This window comes from Platichthys flesus, chromosome 2, assembly GCF_949316205.1.
Source record: "Platichthys flesus chromosome 2, fPlaFle2.1, whole genome shotgun sequence".
NCBI lineage: Eukaryota > Metazoa > Chordata > Actinopteri > Pleuronectiformes > Pleuronectidae > Platichthys > Platichthys flesus.
In genome coordinates this window covers 244324-267514 of record NC_084946.1, presented here as the reverse complement: position 1 = coordinate 267514, position 23191 = coordinate 244324, and the positions used below count along the sequence as shown (strand labels likewise).

Below are 23191 nucleotides of genomic sequence, written 5' to 3'. Positions count from 1 at the left end.
GGCTAAGCTACGTGCTAAGCTAAGTTAATTCGCGGGTAGTTGGAGCCGGCTAACTACAGCTAACGGAGTTTCGAAGCTGCGGAGCCGAGCTTCTAAGTCGCTAAGCCAAGCCTCAATCGCTACCAACACACTTAATTTATTACAAGTACCACTACTGTTAAGGGAGGCAGAGGAGTAAGTAAACATTAGACACTCGGAGCAAGAGAGAGTACTGGAGCAACAGGGAGAGAGAGAAGACATCGCTGCTATAGAGCTACGAGGGTGAGCTCAAACAGAACACAGAATCACTAAGCAGGATAGAGTATGGGTTGTGTGGGTGTTTAACTACAGGACGATTATGTTAGCCGTAGTGCTACAGAGAAACAGGTGTGTTTTAGCAGAGGAGCTAATACAGAGAGGGACCACCACCAGCAGCAAGAAAACAGGAAATGACGCAGCACGCTTATCGTTATGACGTTGGAATGGATATATATATATATAAATATAGAAAGAACATTAGGTTATTGGGCAAGTGCGGTACTAAGGTGATGTCTCTGTGTTGGAACTTGAATGACTTAGGAGCAGAAAGCAGGGCTGGAGATAGTTTTCATCATCAAATTACACAAACAAATAAATATTCTTAATTCCCAGGCGGAGAGAGGGGTGTTTGTGTGGTCAAATCCTTAACATTAAGATTAAGAGAGGGAGTCACGTGATGACGCTGAGTGAGATGGCTGCTTAGGCTGAGGGCTGCGGTACCACCCGCTTACATTTTGTGTGAATATATCTCCTTGCAATTTTTTTTCATACTTTTTCCTCTCACAAACTGCCGATTGAAACCTTTTCTCACCACCGAAATGCCGAATAACCGGAAAAATGATGCAAATGCACCTCAACAACAGCAGAGCTCCAGGGCTACTAGCCTCAGAGCTAACCAGGCATCTCCTGCAGCGCCGGCCCCGGAGGTCGCGGATGACTCGATTTCCATCGCTAAAATACATGAGCTTCTTCAGAATCTATCAGAAGCCCAAACAAAAATCCTCAACGACCAAGCCAAATACTTTGCAGACGTCCGCAAAGACGTGTCAGACACGAGAAGAGCTGTCGAGGCGGTCGAAGCGAAATTAGCGGACATGCTAACCAGGATGACTAGCGTGGAGGCCCGTCTGGATGTGCTGGAGGAGGCGGAGAGGCAGCGGTGCGACTCGCCCCCGGCTGCGGCTTCTGAGGTTGAAAGACTAACTGAATACGAGGACCGGGAAAGGCGAATAAATCTACGCATTTATGGTTTCCCAGAACGGGTTGAAGATAAAGATGCCATATCGTTTTTGAGAGTTACTCTCCCCGAGATCCTCCAAGCTGACTTCCGGGGGGGCCTGGATCTGGAGCGGGCTCATCGATCGCTAATGCCGGCTAGACCCGGTGCTCCACCGAGGCCTTTCATCGTGCACTTCCTGAGGTTTCAACAGAAGGAGCGGGTGAGACAACTGTCGAGGGAAATCGGAGACGTCCGTTGGCAGAATCACAAGATAAGCTTCTATCAAGACTTCTCCAAGGCCACGCAGGAGCGACGACACTCCTTTCTGGAGTGTAAACGCCTGCTTCATTCAGCTAAAATCCTGTTTGGCATCGGCTATCCTGCTGTGCTTTCATTCACAACAGCAAGCGGGATGAAGCATCGTTTTGATGACCCTAAGAAGGCCCTGAAATGCATCAAAAACTTGTAGGTGACACAAACTGTTATTGACTCTCTCCCCCCCCCCCCTCCTCCGTCAGAGTGCCACGGGTAAGACAACGTTATTTATGATGGACATTTAGTTGGACATATTAGTTTCATAAAGTTGAGGAGGGGAATGTTTTGCTTTTTCGCCCCGGCCATGGGTCCATGTTATCACCTGTAACAGTCCTCATAGTGTAGGTCTAACACCTTGTCCTTATGTTTGCTATTGCCGTCACTGTTGTTTTTATAACCATACAATTATTTTATTTATTTTTCTATAATCTACCGGCCATAGGGGTATTATCAACAGGTGTGCTTTAATATTGGTGCCTATGCTACTAGTAATGTGGATCCGGGGGGGTGTATGTGGGGTGGGGAGGGTGACCAAAAGATGCCATGGGCTGTTAAAGGTGTCACCTAACTGTTACAAGGCAGATGTTTTATCGTTGAAGAGGAAGAGAGAGAAGTTCACACTGCTGCTATTTTTGATATTTGATGAATGGGTGGTGCTGCTGCCCTACTTGGGTGGCCAGAAACTCATAGTTCTCTGAGTTAGTCGTCCGGTTGCGGATCTATCAGGAGGGTTTGAAAGGTTTTTTCTCCTTCACCTTCCTCTGTTCTTTTTGGTGTTTTTGATGTTTTTTGTCTCTTGTTTTGGGGTGTTTTTCTTTTTTGGATCCAGACTTCTTTCTTACTGCCATGGAAGTATCTTCATTTTTTATTTTCCAACGTTTTTCAACATATGACAGCTCTCAATTTAATTTCAGTCAATGCCAGGGGTCTTAACATCCCACATAAAAGAACCACTGTATTAGATTTTCTCCGTAAGAAAAATATAGACTTTGCCATGATTCAGGAATCACATTTATTATCCAAAGATGCAGGTCGATTAGCCAACAAATTTTATCACCCCATTGCAACCTCTTCTGCACCCACTAAATGCAGAGGAGTAATGGTACTGTGTAAACGAAAATTGAAATTTGATATGATTGACTCTTGGGCTGATGATGCGGGACGGATGGCCATTGCCAAAATCCGTATGGATGGGAAAAACATTGCACTTATTTCTGCTTATGCCCCTAATACGTTCGATGCCGCTTTTTACGGACTATTAACCACAGCTTTGCTTAATCTCACAGGATTTCATTTAGTTCTAGGGGCAGATTTCAACGCGGTGTGGGACAGCAGTATGGACAAAACGGGCGGCGTTGAGACCAGAGACCAACGTCTCGCATCTGAGGCACTGCGCCAGTGGGCAGCCGATACAGGCATGGTTGATATTTGGCGTATGTTAAACCCTTCTCTAAAGGACTTCTCATTTTACTCAGGGAGACATAAGTCCTTTTCGAGGCTAGATTTTATCTTTGCCTCCAAAGACTTATTTCAGAGCATTCAAAATGCGCATTATATTCCGGTAACTTGGTCTGACCATAAACCAGTACACTGTTCGGTTACTGTTCGCCCATCTTCTACTAAAGCCCCTAGGTGGCGCTTTAACTCATCCTTACTTCAAGATGAAAAATTTAAAACTCAGTTTGGAAGCAATCTTAGTGAATTTTTGGAGTTTAATGTCGGCTCTGTTTCTGACCCCAGGATACTTTGGGAGGCAGTGAAGGGCTTTATAAGAAGCAACACCACCTTATATGCCTCAATGCGAAATAAGGAACGCTCGGCCAAATTGGAAGCATTAGAATTAAAATATGTAACACTTGATGCCGCCTTGCAACATAATTTTAACGACCACGCAGCCCTACAGAAGGAACTGATTAAAAAGGAGATTAACTCTCTTTTGAAACGCCGCTCAGAATTTCTCATGCACAAAACGAGACAAACTTACTATTTTAACTCCTCTAAACCCAGTCATTTACTAGCAATGAGGCTCCGAAAAGATGAACATTTTGCTGATATTTTTTGCGTAAAAGATAAAGATGGCATTATACAATCTGATCCAAAAAAAGTAAATGCTTCTCTTGCCTCCTTTTATCAGGAGCTGTATAGTTCGGAAAGCCTTTTTGATAAACATGTTTGCAATAATTTCTTAAATGACATTAAATTATCTCTTCTCAGCGAAGGTGACTCTGTAAAACTGGATGCCTCTGTTACATTACAGGAGTGCGAGGCGGCGGTCAGAGACATGCGTAAAGGTAGATCTCCAGGGCCGGACGGAATCCCACCGGAATTTTATCTTACTTTTTGGCCTTTGATCGGCCCGCTGCTAGTGGACATGATCCAATATTCAAGTGGGCTCATTTTCGAGGGATGTTAACTCGGCGTTAATTTCGCTCCTTCTTAAAAAGGGAAAGGACCCGAGCGAGTGCTCCAGTTACAGGCCGCTTTCACTTTTAAACGCAGATTTGAAGATTTATGCCAAATTACTGGCCAGGCGGCTTCAAGGCCATATGACTGAGTTGGTTCACAGTGACCAAACAGGGTTTATAAAGTCTAGATTGGCAACAGATAATGTTAGAAGGTTATTGCATGTTATAGATAGTGCTCAGAGCCTGGGTTCCCCTGCTGCTGTCCTCTCACTCGATGCGATGAAGGCTTTTGATCGCCTGGAATGGCCCTTTTTATGGTCAGTGCTTGAGGTCATGGGGTTTGGCATGTCATTCATTAATATGATTAAGATGCTGTATAAAAACCCAACAGCTGTGGTGCTTACAGGCAAGACCAGCTCTCCTCCCTTTGCTGTATCGAGAGGATCAAGGCAGGGCTGTCCTCTTAGCCCTTTGTTATTCGCTCTTTCTCTTGAGCCACTGGCACAGGCCATCCATAGGTCTCCCACAATCTCTCCGATTACCATTAAAGGAACACACCATCACATTTCGCTTTATGCTGATGATGTCTTATTGTATTTAAATAACCCGGAGCAATGTATCCCACATGTTCTGTCAACCTTTGAAGATTATGGCAAGCTTTCCGGTTTTAAAATAAATTGGCAGAAATCAGCGTTATTCCCTTTGAATCAGGCCATGTGTAATGTTTCTATCCCTGCATCCATTCCAGTCTCTAAAAACTTTATTTATCTGGGGATAGATATCTATTCTTCTGTACAGACAATAGCTAAAAACAATTTTGGTAATACGCTTAATAAAATCGTTGCAGATCTGGGCAGGTGGTCTGGTCTGCCAAATTCACTTCGTGGCAGGGTAGCTATAGTTAAAATGAATGTTCTGCCCAGAGTTAACTTTGTGAGTTCGATGCTCCCCCTTCCTCCGCCCCCGCAATACTGGTGCAAATTACAATCGGCTATAACAAAATGTATTTGGCGAGGTAAACGATCCCGCATTAATCTCACTACAATGCAGCGGGAGAGACAGGCTGGTGGTTTGTCTCTCCCGAACTTTAAATTTTATAAGTGGGCCTTTACACTTCGACCTTCATTAACGTGGTTCCGACCTAACGCTCAGGTATCATGGTGTGCTCTGGAGGAGCAGATACTAGCACCATATTCGTTTGCTACCTTTTTGCATTCTAACATCTCAATCCAACAATGTCGTTTAAAATTTGGCCCTATGATTTCTTATTTGTTATTTGTTTGGAGGAGGGTGGAGAAGATAGCTGGTTGCTCTTCTGGATGGGGCCCACATTCCCCGATATTTAGCAACGATAGATTGTTGATTGGAGGCCAACACATTCGTTTTCCTGACTGGGAAAGGAAAAACATTTACACACTTAAGGATATCTTTGGGAAAGAAGGGTTACTTTCCTTTCAGGACATTTGTATTAAATATGGTGTAATGCGTACCTCTTTTTTCTTTTATTTACAACTGCGATCTACCTTACAAAGCAGTGGCATTTCTCTGCAGAGCCCTCTTGAAACACACCCAATCCGCAAATTATTTGACTCTGCTGGAGGCACGAGTGGTTTTGTTTCAAGACTTTATTGGTTTGTTCTGCAACACTCTTACAGACCTCTGGCATTAGATAAAATATGGAGAAAAGATATTCCAAATCTGAAGACTACATTTGACTGGGGTAGAGTATGGGTTGATGTGAGGTTAGCATCCAGAAATCCTGACCATCAACAAATTCACTATAATTATATACATAGAGTATATTTTACTCCTAGAAGGCTTCATCTGATGAAAGTTATAAATGATTCTACATGTACGTTATGTTCCTCCAAAGCGATCGGCAGCTTTTTTCATATGTTTTGGGAGTGTACACCTGTGGCAGAATTTTGGAAAATGATCTCCTTGAATCTATCTAAGTTGTTTAATATTAAGTTGCCTTGTTTGCCTGCTACATTCATTTTAAATGATTTATCAGGACTGGGGTTGACCCTGGACAAGAGGAAAGCGTTGTTGGCGGGATTCACTGCTGCAAAAAAACTTGTTGCTACACGCTGGAAACCTCCACACTCACTTTCTTTCCGAGCATGGATTTTAACATACTTGGACATTGTCTATTTAGAACTGTCAACAGCTCGAGTACATGGAGCCAAAGAATCCGCTATAAAGGCCTGGGAATCGCTCCTAACTGTCCTCCGTGCGCTTCAACTGTAATATGTGATTAAGGTTTCTTTAGGAAGCTGGATCCGGGATGTGGGTGGTTTATGTTTGGGGTCGTTTTATTTTATTTTATTCATTTATGTTATTTTATTTTATTTCCCTGTGTTTTATTACATACATATGTTATTGTTTTTGTATTAATGACCCATTGTATATTTGTGTTTGTTTATTTAATATTTTCATATATATATATTTTTTCTATTTTATTATTTGACTTATTCCTAGTTATTATTTTTCCTTTATTGTTTACCTTTGTGTGTCTATATACATTGACAGGTATGAGTACATGTGAATATATATGTTGTTATTGATTACTGTAACATTGATCTGTACCTTGCTACATTTCTCAGTAAAATAAAAAGTTGATCACAAAAAAAACATTAAGATTAAGATGTCCTTTATTAGTCCCACAATGGGGAAATTTGCACTGTCACATCCAACAGCAAAAATAAATCACACCAGTACGATGCACTACTTAGGTGAAGGAATATAAATAAATATTAAATATAAAACAAACATATAGAAACAATACAAATGTAATTAATCAGGTATATACAGTGTAAAGATATATATGATGTGTCAGAATATGTACAGTGAATGGATTGCACATAACTGGTTATATTGCACACAATTTCTTTCTAAATGAATATAGTACAGTGAACATTGCACAGTTGAGAAGTGTTAAAGTGACTGTCCATAGTGGTGGTGCATGGAGTTTTACTTGGGGGAGAGCTGGTTGTACAGTGTTACTGCTGCAGGAAGGAATGACCTGTGATACCTCTCCTTCAGACACTTAGCGTGAATCAGTCTTGTGCTGAAGGAGCTGCCAAGTGCTGTGATGGTGTCCTGCAAGAGGTGGGACTGGTTGTCCATGAGAGGAGACAGCTTCGCCATCATCCTCCTCTGTCCCACACCCGCCAATGGGTTAAGCAGGTATCCCAGGATCGAGCTGGTCCTCCTAATCAGTTTGTCCAGTCTCTTCCTGTCAGCAGTTGAAATTCTGCAGCCCCAGCAAACCATTCCAAAGAAGATGGCAGTTTTCAGCACAGAGTCTTAAAAAGTATTTAGGAGCTAGGCACTCAGAAGTGCTCCCGGGCTTCTCCAGATGAAAAAAGAGCTCCGTGTTGTAGATAGATGATGGCGTCATCCACCCTGATGCCAGGCTGATAGCCGAACTGCACTGGGTCCATCGATGGTCAAACCAGGGGGCGGTGGTGTTGTAGGACGAGCAGCTCCAATGTCTTCATCAGGTGGGATGTTTGTGCCACCGGAACCAGTACAAGGCAGGAGGTCTTCCATAGCTGTGGTACCTCCCCAGCGTCAGGCTAATGTTGAAGACAATCTCCATAAACCCGCACAGCTGCTCAGCGCAGGATTTAAGGAGCCTGGAGCCAATGTCGTCAGGGCCTGCCGCCTTTTTTGCCTTTATCTTCCTGAGCTCTTTTCTCACCTGGTTTGTTGTGAGAGACAATTTGGGGCAGTGGTTGGGTGTGCTGGATGGAGTGGGATGGAGGGCTGGGTTGGTGGTGATGAGTGGCTGAGAGCTGAGTGTTGTGTTGGAGGGGATGGGTAGTGTCCTGGGGGAATAGATGTGGGTGTAGATGTTGTTACAATTTTAAAGGACTTATTAAAACCCGGCCAACCAGCCAAAAATGTAAAAAGCTATTACATTAATGTTATCGATTCAGAATTTGTATTTGGTTACTGGCAAGTTACTGCATTATCGGCTTTTGTTACCTTTAAAACTGAAACACTTTTACATTATTACATAGTTGGATGTTGACACAATCCCTTCTGGTTCCAAGCCTAGATCTGTCATGTCTCTCCTCTTCAGTGTTTTTCTCTCTCTGTGGCTTTCTCTGCTGCTTTTTAAACCTTAGGAGTAAACAGCTAACAGCCATCAGCTGGGCTGATTACCTCCCTGTTAGAGCTGGATTTGACCACAATTAAACTAGTCCTCCATACTACAACTCAGGTAATTTGCCTTTCTCATGGCTGTGTCAACACTGACTGTTGTAGCAGTATATTGTCTCTAGCTTAACTCAAATGCGGTATACGAGCATCCTCCTGCCACCATTGCCTCAGATAGATGACAGTAATTTTCACACAACCACTATAGGGCCTTGTCAGTTAAATGTAAACATTGGTCTCTTCTCTATCATTGTACGGAATAATGTAGTAGCATTGGGGCACCTTAGACCCTGGCATATAAACATAGATCAGATTTGTACTATTTGTTTTTTGTATAGCAAATATGTGATAGGTCTCTCAAAATGTCAAAACAATAAGGAGGGAAAGTACAATTGCAACAATAGGAGTGCCTATGATTTTTTGTGCGGGAACTGTGATTTTGATATGAATGCAAAGGTGAAGACTTCTGTTGAAAATTTCACTCACACAAAGAGTTCCAGTGTGGTGTCAGACCCATCTCCAGAAGCCCAGCCTGATACTCAGGTAAACACACACACACACGTACACACACCCACACACAACATGCATACATGGATCGGAGAGAAGAACTCATTCACTTTATCTGTTGATTCACAATACCTTACTATTTAAGTAGAATTTGCTAGTTATTTAAAAAATTAGGTCACTGTTTGTTTGGCCTGTGGTAATGCTTCTGAGCTACTTCAGAATTATTCCTTTGTGTCCTAGATAGTAGAACTCATCGTACCATCATACCAAACAAGCATATAAACTACCATCTTCTTTCATTTCTCTGCTGACTTGCAGATGTCTTGTGCACGCAGAAAGGCTGCTATGTTTGGAAAGCGCTCCAACTGCATGCGTAGGAATCCCAAAGCAGAGGTTTCTAAACAGGGATGGCTATACAAGCAGGTAAATCAACGTATCTTAACTGTCTTTATTAAAGCTGAACACCAATGATTTTTTGGGGAATTGATTGGAACTGTGGGATCCACTGTATTTGGAAGTTGATCAATAATAAGGTCTACAAATTACATTTCGTGGTCACCTTAGCTAGCAGTCATACACTGGCCCCTTTATGAGTAAACACGTTGCCCCAACGAAGAGAAGGAGGGCTCGATGGCGAGCGTCTGGTGGCCGGGTTTGCCACGGAGCCCGGTCGGGCATAGCCCGAACAAACTACGTGGCACCCCCCCTCTTTTCATCTCATGGGCCCACCACCTGTGGGAAGACCCGTTGGGGTCGGGTGCGCAGCCACATGGGTGGCAGCGAAGGTAGGGGGTCTCGACGGACCAGACCCGGGCGGCAGAAGCTGGCTCTGGGGACGTGGAACGTCACCTCGCTGTGGGGAAAGGAACCGGAGCTTGTGAGGGAGGTGGAGCGCTATCAGTTAGATCTGGTGGGGCTTACCTCCACGCACAGTCTCAGCTCTGGTACCATACTCCTGGATAAGGGTTGGACTTTATTCTTCTCCGGAGTTGCCAAGGGCGTGAGGCGTCGGGCGGGTGTGGGGATACTCATAAATCCCCGGCTGAGCGCCGCGGTGTTGGAGTTTACCCCGGTAGACGAGAGGGTCGCCTCCCTGCGCCTAAGGGTTGTAGGGGGGAAAACTCTGACTGTTGTTTGTGCGTATGCACCAAACAGCAGTTCAGAGTACTCGGCCTTCTTGGAGACCCTGAATGGAGTCCTGTATGGGGCTCCAGTAGGGGACTCCGTAGTTCTGCTGGGTGACTTCAACGCCCACGTGGGCAACGATGGAGACACCTGGAGAGGCGTGGTGGGGAGGAACGGCCTCCCTGATCTGAACCCGAGCGGTCGTTTGTTATTGGACTTCTGTGCTAGCCATGGATTGTCCATAACAAACACCATGTTCGAACATAAGGGTGCTCATAAGTGTACCTGGTACCAGAGTACCCTAGGCCGAAGATCAATGATCGATTTTGTGATCGTGTCATCTGATCTGAGGCCGCATGTTTTGGACACTCGGGTAAAGAGAGGGGCGGAACTGTCAACCGACCACCATCTGGTTGTGAGTTGGATCAGGGAGTGGGGGAAATTTCCGGATAGACCTGGTAAGCCCAAACGAGTAGTGCGGGTGAACTGGGAACGTCTGGAGGAGGCCCCCGTCCTAGGTATCTTCAACTCACACCTCCGGCGGAGTTTTTCTGGCATTCCTGTGGAGGTTGGGGGCATTGAGCCGGAGTGGGCGGTGTTCAAAGCCTCCATTGCTGAAGCTGCGGCGGCTAGCTGTGGCCTCAGGGTCTTAGGCTCCTCAAGGGGCGGTAACCCTCGGACACCGTGGTGGACACCGGTGGTCAGGGAAGCCGTCCGATTGAAGAAGGAGGCCTTCCGGGATATGATATCCTGGAGGACTCCTGACTCGGTTGCAGGGTACCGACAGGCCCGAAGGGCTGCAGCTGCTGCCGTGTCGGAGGCTAAGCAGCGGGTGTGGGAGAAGTTCGGAGAGGTCATGGAGAAGGACTTTCGGTCGGCACCAAAGTGTTTCTGGAAGACTATCCGGCACCTCAGGAGGGGGAAACGGGGAACCATCCAAGCTGTGTACAGTAAGGATGGGACTCTGTTGACCTCAACTGAGGAGGTTGTCGGACGTTGGAAGGAACACTTTGAGGAACTCCTGAATCCGAATAACACGCCCTCTATGTTGGAGGCAGAGCTTGAGGTTGATGGTGTTTCATCGTCAATTTCCCTGGTGGAGGTCACTGAGGTGGTCAAACATCTCCGCAGTGGCAAGGCCCCAGGGATTGATGAGATCCGGCCAGAAATGCTAAAGGCTCTGGGTGTTGAGGGGCTGTCATGGTTGACACGCCTATTCAACATCGCGTGGGAGTCGGGTACAGTGCCAAAGGAGTGGCAAACTGGGGTGGTGGTTCCCCTGTTCAAAAAGGGGGACCAGAGAGTGTGTGCCAATTACCGGGGCATCACACTTCTCAGCCTCCCTGGTAAGGTCTACTCCAAGGTGCTGGAAAGGAGGGTTCGGCCGATCGTCGAACCTCAGATTGAAGAGGAACAATGCGGTTTTCGCCCCGGACGTGGAGCTACAGACCAGCTCTTCACTCTCGCAAGGATCCTGGAGGGGGCCTGGGAGTATGCCCATCCGGTCTACATGTGTTTTGTGGATCTGGAGAAGGCGTATGACCGGGTCCCCCGGGAGAAACTGTGGGAGGTGCTGCGGGAGTATGGGGTAAGGGGGTCTATCCTCAGGGCCATCCAATCCCTGTACTCCCAAAGCGAGAGCTGTGTTCGCGTCCTCGGCAGCCAGTCAGTTTCGTTCTCAGTGGATGCTGGTCTCCGCCAGGGCTGCGCCTTGTCACCAATCCTGTTTGTGATATACATGGACAGGATATCGAGGCGTAGTCGGGGTGGGGAGGGGTTGCAGTTCGGTGGTCTGAGGATCTCGTCACTGCTTTTTGCAGATGACGTGGTCCTCATTGGATCATCGGCCTGTGACCTTCAGCACTCACTGGATCGGCTGGTGGCCGAGTGTGAAGCGGCTGGGATGAGGATCAGCACCTCTAAATCTGAGGCCATGACTCTTAGCAGGAAACCGATGGATTGCTTACTCCGGGTAGGAAATGAGTCCTTAGCCCAAGTGAAGGAGTTCAAGTACCTTGGGGTCTTGTTCGCGAGTGAGGGTACTATGGAGCGTGAGATTGGCCGGAGAATCGGAGCAGCGGGGGCGGTATTGCGTTCGCTTTACCGCACCGTTGTAACGAAAAGAGAGCTGAGCCGCAAGGCAAAGCTCTCGATCTACCGGTCGATCTTCGTTCCTATCCTCACCTATGGTCATGAGGGCTGGGTGATGACCGAAAGGACGAGATCACGGGTACAAGCGGCCGAGATGAGTTTTCTCAGAAGGGTGGCTGGCGTCTCCCTTAGGGATAGGGTGAGAAGCTCAGCCATCCGTGAGGAACTCGGATTAGAGCCGCTGCTCCTTCACTTAGAAAGGAGTCAGCTGAGGTGGTTCGGGCATCTGGTAAGGATGCCCACTGGGCGCCTTCCTTGGGAGGTGTTTCAGGCACGTCCAGTGGGGAGGAGACCTCGGGGAAGACCCAGGACTAGGTGGAGAGATTATATCTCAACACTGGCCTGGGAACGCCTCGGGATCCCCCCGTCAGAGTTGGTCAATGTGGCCCGGGAAAGGGAAGTCTGGGGCCCCCTGCTTGAGCTGCTCCCCCCGCGACCCGACCCCGGATAAGCGGATGAAAATGAGATGAGATGAGACGTTGCCCCAACGAAGAGGCATTCTCTCAAAACTAGAGATGAGCCGGATACTCGGCTGAAACGAGTATCCAGTACGGATAAAGCACTTTTGCCGAGCACGAGTATTATACTAGTAATACGAGTCATTATCTGTGATTGGACAGAATGAAAATCCTCACACAGCGTCACAGCGCTCCTCCCCTTCACACACCGCTCTGCTCACTCACTCACAGAACAGCTCTCTGTCTCTCAGTCACTCAGGTTCGCGGGTCTTTTCCGTTAACGTTTAGGGTTTCTTCAGCTTGAAGTCTGTTTTTATTTCAGTTTGTACTTACGTATTAACCAGTAGAGTTCTTTTAAACGTGGGTTCGTTTTTTTTTTAAACAGTTTTTTTTTTTTTTACTTCACGCATTGAGTGTCTGACTACTCTCTAGCGTCTGGCTACTCTCTCTCACTGTCTCTCTCTCTCTCTTTCTCTCTCTCTCTCTTTCTCTCTCTCTCTCTTTCTCTCTCTCCCTCTCTCTGCCGGTCGTTGGAGTTTTTTTTTTTTTTTTTTAAACCGTCAGTTGGCTCTAACCAGTTTTATTCATGAGTGTCTGACACATTCTAGGTAGTAGTGGTATAAAAAATATTACAAATTAAGCTACACACACACACACACACACACACACACTCCCCCTCTCTCTCTCTGTCTCTCTCTTACTCACTCAAACACACACTCACACACACACTCACACACACAGTCCCGGGTTAAATCACGCCCACTTCCGGGTTAGGCCCCGCCCACTCTGAGTACGGATACGGATACAGATAATTCATATGGTTAACAGATACAGATACAGATAATGCTGTACTCGCTCATCCCTACTCAAAACTCAACAGCAAGGATTTAAGAGTGTCCCTGTGTCCATCGGGTGGCACCTGAGAATGCTCGCTGATAATGTCCCTTGATTCAGTTGAGGTCTTGAGTAGGATGTGAAAAATGTAGATGATTCCAATGAAGTTTGAACCAGAGGAACTACTTGCAGTTTCCAGTATGTGGCGCTGTTGAGGCATTAGGCCTCAGCTGCCAAATATCGACCTTGTGATCACATAGTCACTCTCATTGAATTTTTAGGCAGATTAGAGCATGGGCATTGATGTTGCAGCCACTATCTGTTTGTCACAACATGGCTTCATCAGCGTCTTAAGGTTTCCTTGACCAATTTTGAGGTGGATCAAATAAATAATATAGACGTAACATAGGAATGTTATGGAAATAAGCATTAAATTTGTAAGCACTTATTGTTTTCAGGCGTATTATCAAATTCACAGCCATGCCAAGGCCACGCCCCCTGACAAAAACTCACAGATAATATAACTTTAAATCACAGTCTTTAACATGACATAAACCAAATGTGAAGTATGAAATCTGTAGGAACAGTATGATTTTGTAAAACATGTGAAAACACCAATGATCCAGGCATATATGCACGTCAATCGTGGAAAATTTGTAAGGGTTGACAGTTGTTTTTGGACCTTTGTTGCTGTAAACATTAAAATGTATAAATGTTCACCAGACCTGTTATCGATTATTATCTTATGACCTTTAACGTGAAAAATTCAATTAAAAAAACAAACTGAAATGTTTTTGGGGGAAAAATGTATTAAAAACTAAAATATTTCAGTTTGTTTTTCAATTGAATTGTAAAACTAACTAAAATCTTCACAAAAACCTGGCATTTTAACAGGGGTCTAGACTTTTTAAATCCACTTTATGTGATCTTAGGCAGTTTGGAAAATATACACAGAAGTTGAAACACTTATTGTTTTCTGGTGAATAAACTAAATTCACCACAATGCAATGGCCACGCCCCCCTGACAAAAACTCTCTAACATGACATAAACCACATGTTTAAGATGAGCTCAGGATGAATGGTCTAGGAAAGAGGTGGGCAAACTTTTTGACTCGCAGGCCACAATGGGACAGAGGGGCTTGGCCAGGACCAGATGGATTGAATATTTTTGTGAGATATAAATTACATTGAAAAATCATTACATGAAAGGATTTGGTCTTTAACAAGTAGCAAAGCATTTATTTGCAAGGCAATTTAACAAATACTCAGCCAACCTCTGAGCTGTAGCCGCCCGTTCTTGCGTTGACTGCTTGCTAGCGTAGTTAGCATGCTTCGTAGCAAAGTGACGGCTGATGTTGTACTCCTTGAAAACTGCGACAGTATCTCGGCATGTCAGGCATTCAGCTTTCGATTGAATTTCAGTGACAAAGTATTGTGTTGTCCACTCCGTATTAAACACTCGGCCCTCATTGTCCACTTTTCGCTTCCTTGATCCGCTCATTTTACAGAAGGCGTCACAGGGCAAAGCGAAAAAGTGAAGGGAGATCATGTGCCCTTTCCTGCCCTACTCACCACACTCCTGGTCAAATTTAATTTAGCAGATGTTTTTATCCAAAGCGTCTTACAATAAGTGCATTCAACCCCGAGGGTACAAACCCAGAACCACAAGAAGCAAGAAAGTACAATTTCTTAAAAAATAAAGCAAAACTACAAAGTGCTATAAGTAAGTGACGTTCAAGTGCTACAAAATTTTTATTTTTGTTATTTTTTATTTTTATTTGGAAAAGTTTGGCGGGCCGTACTTTGCCCATGTCTGGTCTAGGAGGAGTTTTTTCTAATACAATATGTTTAAATGGTCAAAAATTGCTACTTAAGTAAAAATGGCCAACCTCCTGTTTGGTCAAGCAAAACAAGAGAGTTTCTTGTTTATAATGAAATGACACATGTCCTTACCTGTTGGTCAAACTTGGTGCCAGGGCTGCACTTTAGGCCTTTTCCCACGCCCATTACTTGAAATCAAATGAATGTTTTCAAAGGGGGGGCTGAGAGAGATTGAACAATGTATATGTTTCAGCAAATTTGTGTGTCATGGCGAATCATTGACATTTTAAGCCATGCCACTAACTAGGCCAGGGGTCGGCTGGCCTAGTTAGTGGGCCATCTGGGAGCACACAAACAAACACACATACACTGGCCCGCTCCTGGTATTTCATGATGAACTGATACGATGATGTTTAAAAAATGAACGTGAATCGTGACGTTCACTCACGTTCATCATAAGAAAACTGATTTGTTAAATTCACCGTCCGCGAAACCACTTTACTCTTGGTTTTGCTTAATAGTTGATCAAGGTATATTAATCCGCTTGTCCTATGGTCTAAAATGTTCCAAGCTGCCAGTAACCCATTTGGTCAATCCCTTTGGTACTGTAGTATATTCAGCTCCAACATGGTTATATATGTTGTTTATTCAGCTCTAACATGGTTATATACAATGATGGCATGTTACTGTTGTAAATTCAGCTAATGGAACTTTCTAACATGTGTATATACAATGATGGCATGCTACCCTCTTAAGTTTTGAGTTTGAGTTATTCGTCCCCCTCCTTGGAATGATCTTTGACCTATCGTAGAGTATCTGACCTGCTAAGGGAGGAGCAAAGATTTAGCGGTTGACTTCAACTTGAAGTTCCTAAAAACATGTCCAAATTTAGGCATAGACCCTATGTGCTACGTCATTTTATCTATAGTTCTGTTGTAAACAACTCCTCTTTAAAAGGTCTTGCCTGGCGGAGGCGAGCCAGATTTTCACTATCTGGCCATTGTGATTTCTCCGGGCATACCATGGAGCCCGTCTGACCTGTGAAACTTCTGTGTAATAAATTCTGTTATGCTGCAAGTTCTGGGTCCGCGTCTCCTCTCTTCAAACACTGACTTCGACAAGACACTGCTGCTTCAAAAATCCGACAGTACCTCTGCTTACATTTGATCCCTCTCTCTGGTAAACTGAATTCACTTGTAGAGAGTTGTTTCACTCAGTATGTTGTATTATCTTTTGTCCCTAAAATGCACTTTTTGGTTTTTAATTAAAATGCAGTTAAAAGTTAATTTTGTATACTTGAATCTTTTTGAATTGCACTCTGTTTAATTTATTTTGAGTTTGTGGATAAATGCTGAAACTCAAGACACTGAATTTTCGTTGTCATAGATTCAGAGAGTGAGTATTCTCAGTTGGAGATACATAATTTGAGTCTTTTTGAAAGTACTTCTCAGTAGTTGGACTTTTTAATTTCATGTTTGTGCATGAAAGCACTGTTGAGCCTGAAGTTACTGAATTGTTATGTTTATTTGTAACATTGTGTATATAAGATACACCTTTTGCTTTTTAATTAAATTGCAGCTAATTGTGTGTAAAAGGGAATATTCTCTCTCTAGCATCGTCACCTGCTGGTCGTTTTGGATAACCATTAAACTTGTTTTATTGTGTTAGCATACTGTGATATTCTGTTCTATCTCAGGTTCAAACTGAAGCATATTTTAATTAATTAAATTTGAGAAGTTGAAGATTATCCTCGATTTACGTATAGGCTTGTTATTAAGGGGGAAAGGTCGATCCCGAAGCCCGATCAGTTGAGAACCACTGATCTAGGTGTATTCATAGCTTTTTTGAAGGCATCTGAGAAAATGCCTGATTGAAGAGCTGTATTCCCACATAGCAAAAAAATGTGCCCACACTGCCACACTATCTTACGACCCACACAATGAATAAAAGATGGCAATTGTGCAATCTGCTCCTGTTTGACAGATCTGCGTCATAAGTAAACAATAGCTAAACCGCATGTTGACCAAAGGTGAGCCGAATTGATTTTGTGGATCACAAAGCCATCACCTTAAAGTCCCACTTTTGGTTTGGGATATTAGAGCCACGTTTGCTATTTTACAATTGGGCCACTTTTGGCTAGGAGTAATTTAGTCGTTGCAAGCAGAAGGCCAGATGTGCTGCACCATTGTGCTATCTGGGTTTAAATCTTTAAGTCGTGACTTGAAACATGGTAAATGATTTGTATTTATATTGCACTTTTCTAATCTTGATTACCACTCAAAATACTACAATACAGTTTCACCATTCACCCATTTAAACATACGGAGAATTAAATTCTCTACCTTCCAATTATTGGACAACTCGCTCTGTTTCCTGAGCCACAACTGCCCTTGTGGTCAGAGACAAAGCAGGATTATGTTGTTACTGATGATGATAATAATGAAAGTGTTTGATGATGTTATTGTTCTGACAGGCCAATAGTGGAGTAAAGCAATGGAACAAGCGCTGGTTCGTCCTGACTGAACGATGTCTATTCTACTACAAAGGTTTGTGCTTCATTCTACTTTCCAGTCTGCCTGCCTCAATAATTTTCATTGATGCAGTGTTTCAAAAGGAAGTGTATTGTATTTAAAGGTTTTACCACTAAAGGGAACTGTTAAACTCTAAATTGAACTAGAAGATTCCTCATTTAGGTTGAATTTAGAAATTCCAGCCTATTCTGGGGGGGGGGGGGGTGCTCCTTTGGGGTTTCATGGGATATCCTGTAACTATCGGGGGGATCAGCCTCTTTTCATGTCGGGAGTCTTTAATCTAAGAGTTAAAGACAGCTTAATTTTCCTGCTGATCAGAAGGTGGCGCTGTCACTTTCACTACATACAGACAAATAGACTGTTCAGGTCGGGGCTCTGATGAAGTTTGAGTAATTTGGGGCGGATTGGACGATCCACAGTGGAGTTAAAAATAAATTCTTGTTTCATGGTGAATCAGAAGGTGGCAGACAGACAGAGAGAGTGAGAGTCTGAGAGACAGAGAGGGACAGATTAATAAGTATGTTGTTATTTAAAAGCCCTTGTGTTTACAGAGTTACCCCCATTGTACATGTCCATATTGAGGCAGATTGGAGCATGTGCAGTGTCAAAGCATAAAACATGGTACTTCCTGTCAAAGCTATGGTGTTCTGTGACTATTAAAGAGGACATATTATATTATTCACATTTTACCACAAGTTGATATGGTTCCTTTGGGTCTTAATGAAATGTCTGTAACATATTTTGGTCAAAATACCACAAGGATAATTTAAAACAGCCCTCCTCTGAGTGACCTGTTTTGAGTGCCTGTTCCTTTAAAAGCTAATGAGGCACAATCATGCAACCATATCGTTTTGAACTAGAGTCAGGCAGGCCGAAGCCTGCCTGCGAGGCTAGGGCTGTTGCAGGCAGGCTGGCAGGGGGGCAAGGCCATGTAAAATAGACTCCCATTTTCTGACTAAGAGGAACCATAACAAATCGCGAGAGCTTTTTTTTTCCAGAGTTTTGGATCGATGGCCAGATATCCAAACTAACGTGTAAAACCACTACAAAAGAGGAATTTGCTAATGGAACTCTTCAGGGCGGAATCATTTTTCCCAAAAATTTTGTTTGACAGTGATTGATGCGAAAAAATGGAAGTTACAGCTACTTGAAGGCTCTTGGCGAATCATCAGGGTTCGCCGCCGTGCCAAGGACCGGCCCTCACAAGTTTGATTCAATGGAATTAGCAAGTTCTTTAGGCTCTCCTGACCAAATTTCAAGTGAATTGGGTGAACGGGCTAGCTGAAGGATGCTTAAATGTCAAACATGACATTTCCTGTTACAGCTAGGGTGTGCTATGACAATTACATATTTTCATATGGAGCTGTTGAGGGCAGGACCTTTGTTGAACATATGAGACAATAAATATTGAAGTTATAAGCACTTACATTTTTTGGGGGCGAAACTATCGCTATTATTTATGTCCTCTCTGTGAAATAAGGTCTCAGTGATAACGTATGTTGTACAAAATATGAATAAATATGTTCAGTGGAAATATGAGGGAAACGAGTGCTCAGGGCACAGTACATGGATCAGGGGTGCTAGCAACTTAGCCAATAAGGGAATGTAGTTAGGCAAGTACAGCAAAGTAAATTTGTGCAATCAACATCGTCGAAAACAATGCCCGAAGGGCGTTTTTGCTGGTCTCAAGCCCGGTCACTCAGTCTTGGTGGTCGAGGAAGTCAGATGGTACTAGTGACAATGACGGCCGCTGGTATGCATGAATATGCATTGCACCCGCAATTAGCACACCGGAGGGTTATCCCGTAACTGGTACAGAAGAATGGCTTGGCAAGCAGGATTTAGTAAGATAAATTAAGTATTTTGCTTTCCATGTTTGTAAAACTGCTGGAACAGATGTAGCATGGACTGTTACTGGAGTAAGAGATATGAAACATTTATCCGAGAAAATAAAGACACATAGACTACGAGGGCAAACCTGGAAAATACAATGAAGATGTCCAACTAACATCGCTGTGCAGCTGGATGAAGGCCACAGGTTTTGGCCGAGATAACACAATGAAGAGGTGGATAAATTGCCAGTGTCAAATTCTGCGTGTATTTCTTGTGTATAGTTTACCTCATAAGATATCCATTAGTATTTGGCACCTCCTTTAATTTTTTCTTAATAGTGTTTGTTGATAAAACCGTAAATCAGAAAAAGTTGTTACATTTAAAATAACTGAAAAAAATGATTTCTAAATGATCTTTGACCTGTATTACAATAAAAAACAATTCAAAGGCACATTATTTGAGTTTGATCTCAGGAATTGTATTGTTTTTGTTAAATGAACACTAGGTCAGGGTACGCCATGATATGGGGTTGTATCTTACACTTCTGTGATGGCACCATTAATGCAGATAATTACATAGATATTTTTGAGCAGCATATGCTGCCTTGAAGACGACATATTTTCCAGAGACAACTATGCATAATGCAACAAGACTTTACAAAACAATATTGTGCACACATTACAAGCAAGGCATTGCTGTGGAAGAAGAGGCTGGGGTTTCTGGGCCAGACTTGTTCAAAATAAAGACTATGTGGTACCTTTTTCAAACGCAAACTGGTGACCCCATTATGTTGCATACCATTAGACTTATTTGCAGGAAAAATGGGACAAAATGACAACTGAAATGCTTCATCAATTGGTGACTTGAGTCCATAAACGTTTTTTTAATTGTTGTGAAAAGGAATGGCAACATTACAAAGTGGTGAATGCTTTACCGTCCCAGCTTTTTTTGAAATATGTTGCAAGAATCCAAATTGAAATAAGTGTTTATTTTGAAAAAACAATACAATTCATGAGGTCAAACTAAAATAATGTACCTTTGTATTGTTTTTAATGTAATACAGGTCAAAGATCATTTGTTACTAATTTGCATTATAGGGTAAGGTTTCAAATAGATGTGAACGTCGCAGTGATTTTATTTTGAAACAGAAAGTAGTTAGGTGTGAGTGATCTTAGTTGGGTAATTTTAACATTACCTGGGCTGCTCATTAACTTTAACCTCATCCAGAATTCCTATGTGGGTCATTATCACCCCCATCTCGGCTATAATTACGGCCACAATGACAATCTATTTTAAGGTGGACTGGCTGTTTGTCATGTTATGTCAATCCCATCTAGGGACACTTATTTGGATTTGATGTGAATGACTAGGTGTTAATCACAAAAAGTGTAAATGTATATGTAATATGTGTGTAAAAATGAAGTTTATACTAATCGTTGGAAACTACAACATATAAGTTTGGGATGACTAGTTAAACAAATTTAAGAATGAGACACTGACTCATCAAATGATATTCTGTGTAATTCTTATTCTCTGTAATTCTAACTCTCAGCTCATTTATCTGAAGATAAAGGATAAAAAAAAAAACAACACTTTTGATGATGGACATTTTCCTTGATCTTCTTGTGTTTGGATTTGGCTTTGTTTATTTGTACTATGTGTTGTGTTCCCTGTTTTATTTCTTGTGTTTTTTGTATGGCATAGAGATGGGCGATACCAGACTTAACATAAGTTTGATACGTTACAAATATTTTTGTTGGAATCTTATCTATTTTTTTAAAATAATGATACATTTTCCAGCCATAAGTAACACATTTATTGCAAAAGCAAATACAAATACTTTAAATAAAAATGTGCAAATAAGGGTACAAATATTTTACAAAAATAGTTAGATTAAGTAAAATTTAAATAAATGAATGGTTAAATAATATGAAATAATTAATAAAATTTTATAGATACATCAAGATCTAAATTGTGCAAATTGCACTTTTTAAGATTTGAACTCTTAATATTTTACAGGCCATTTCTACTCACTTCTACTTACTTGTGTTGCAGCTGTGAGGCACTTTCTTGTCAAAAATAATGCATCTTGCAGCATTTTTGCAAAAGTTACACTACCACCACACTGCATTTCCTCTGCCATTCTTTCTTCTCTCTCACACTCACGTTGAGACTTGAGTTGAGAACATTCACAATTGTTCAATCTGCCCACCCCTAGCTTCCCGCCCCTGTGGTTGTCTGTACCTGTTCCTGGTATTTTCATCTGTGTTCAAATATTCTTGCCTCCATTGTGTATATACTGTGTGCTTCCCTTCATTATGTCATCCTATCCCCTTGTCCCCTGATCATCTTGTTCCCTGTGGTCTAAGTAACTTCGCTGAAATAAAGAGTTCTCTATTAAAACTGTTAGCGGTCTGTGGGTTGTCAGAAGTAGAGGAACACTGTTTCTGGAAAAATATGTTGATATTACATAATCCTATCTTTTGTTCTAAATATGTCATCAATTATGTGAAAAACACACATATTTGGGTTATAGGATAATTCCCTTATAAAAACATCACGATAAAGTGATTAACACCTTACTTCTTACTCTGTTCAGAAAATACATCGTCATTTTTTCAATATTGAGGTAGGAGCAGGGGAAAAAAAAGCACAAGAATGTTTAAGAGAGAGAGAGAGAGGTGTAGACAAGCAGCAGGTGCAGTTGGCTAGGGTCCAAGATTCCTGCAAAACTGAGTCACATGGGTTGATCCTTATCTCTCTCACTCTTACGCACACACACACATGTGCGCATGCTCTCACACACAGGAATCAGCGTATGATCGCACAAGCCCATCCCCCTCTCTCAGATCTCTCGGGCTCTCTCTGTCTCTCTTAGCTCGATGCCCTCATTTGCTCCCTCTTTCTCTTCTCTTTACATTCAAACATACATACATACATAAACAATCATATGCAGTCAATGGCAGTGAGAGTGTTGGTGCAGAGCTACGTTTAGGAAATATGAGGTAAGACCAGCTAAAATTTTAATGGCTGCTTGCAATATTTAAGGCTCTGTGCTACACTTTTCCAGCAGTCTGTTTATCACTGCAAGATTCTAGAATGTGTGTGTTTGTCTCTTTACCACTGCTTATCACAGAGACCCTCAGACTATAATGAATATCTATTCCAGGAGGCTGTCAGGAGCATGATAGGAGGAAAGCAACTCTGATTCCATTCATGTTTGTACAAAATATCCCCTCCTCTGTCTTTTATACTTCTGGTTTATGAGGTGGCTCAGGTTGTTATTAGTGTATCTTTCATTATTCCAAGCATGTTTTCACACTTTAATTTTTCCCCTGCACAGATGAGAGGGAGGAGTCTGTTTTAGGGAGATTACTGCTGCTCAGTTTCCGGATAAGTCGAGTGGAGCCTGCAGATAACATCACCCGCAAGTTTGCCTTTAAGGTTAGTAACATCCAAGAAAAATGTAATAAGCTAATGGGGAATCATTATTTGATTGTTTTTTTATGCATGGTTACTCAAGAACATATTTGAGTCCACATGACTTTCAATGTACATGACATACTTTAGTGAGACACTAATAGGTTCTATGTTTGGAATATCCTGTAGTTTGGTTGGTTTTAGTCTGTTGAAATATTTCTAAATAAACAAACAGAAATAATGAAATATTTCAGTGAGAAGAAAATGTTCTAGCTGTAGGTTTCCTCAGTGAAAACAATACCTCATAGAAGCACTGCCCTAACCTTGTGGGCAAATGTGAGTTCTTGCTACAAAAGAAGGATTTAGTAATGTTTGAACTTGTTGTTT

General features: G+C 42.7%; 1 protein-coding gene across 5 annotated transcripts in view; it reads left to right on the top strand.

Annotated features, from left to right (window-relative positions):
- The first annotated feature begins 8961 nt into the window (after nt 1-8961).
- Nucleotides 8962-23191, top strand: part of plekha6 (pleckstrin homology domain containing, family A member 6) — a 113583-nt gene continuing 99353 nt past the window's right edge. For 4 of the 5 annotated variants that reach the window (XR_009924656.1, XM_062412151.1, XM_062412152.1 and 1 more), the window contains exons 1-3: nt 8962-9054; nt 17494-17566; nt 22728-22828. Coding sequence is in view for 3 of the 5 variants with exons in the window: in XM_062412151.1 (XP_062268135.1) it covers nt 8977-9054; nt 17494-17566; nt 22728-22828 (252 nt within the window). In the remaining 2 variants the exon portion in view is untranslated. Of the gene's footprint in view, nt 9055-17493; nt 17567-22223; nt 22390-22727; nt 22829-23191 lie in introns of those variants that run through there. The other variant, XM_062412153.1, reaches the window with a different exon arrangement.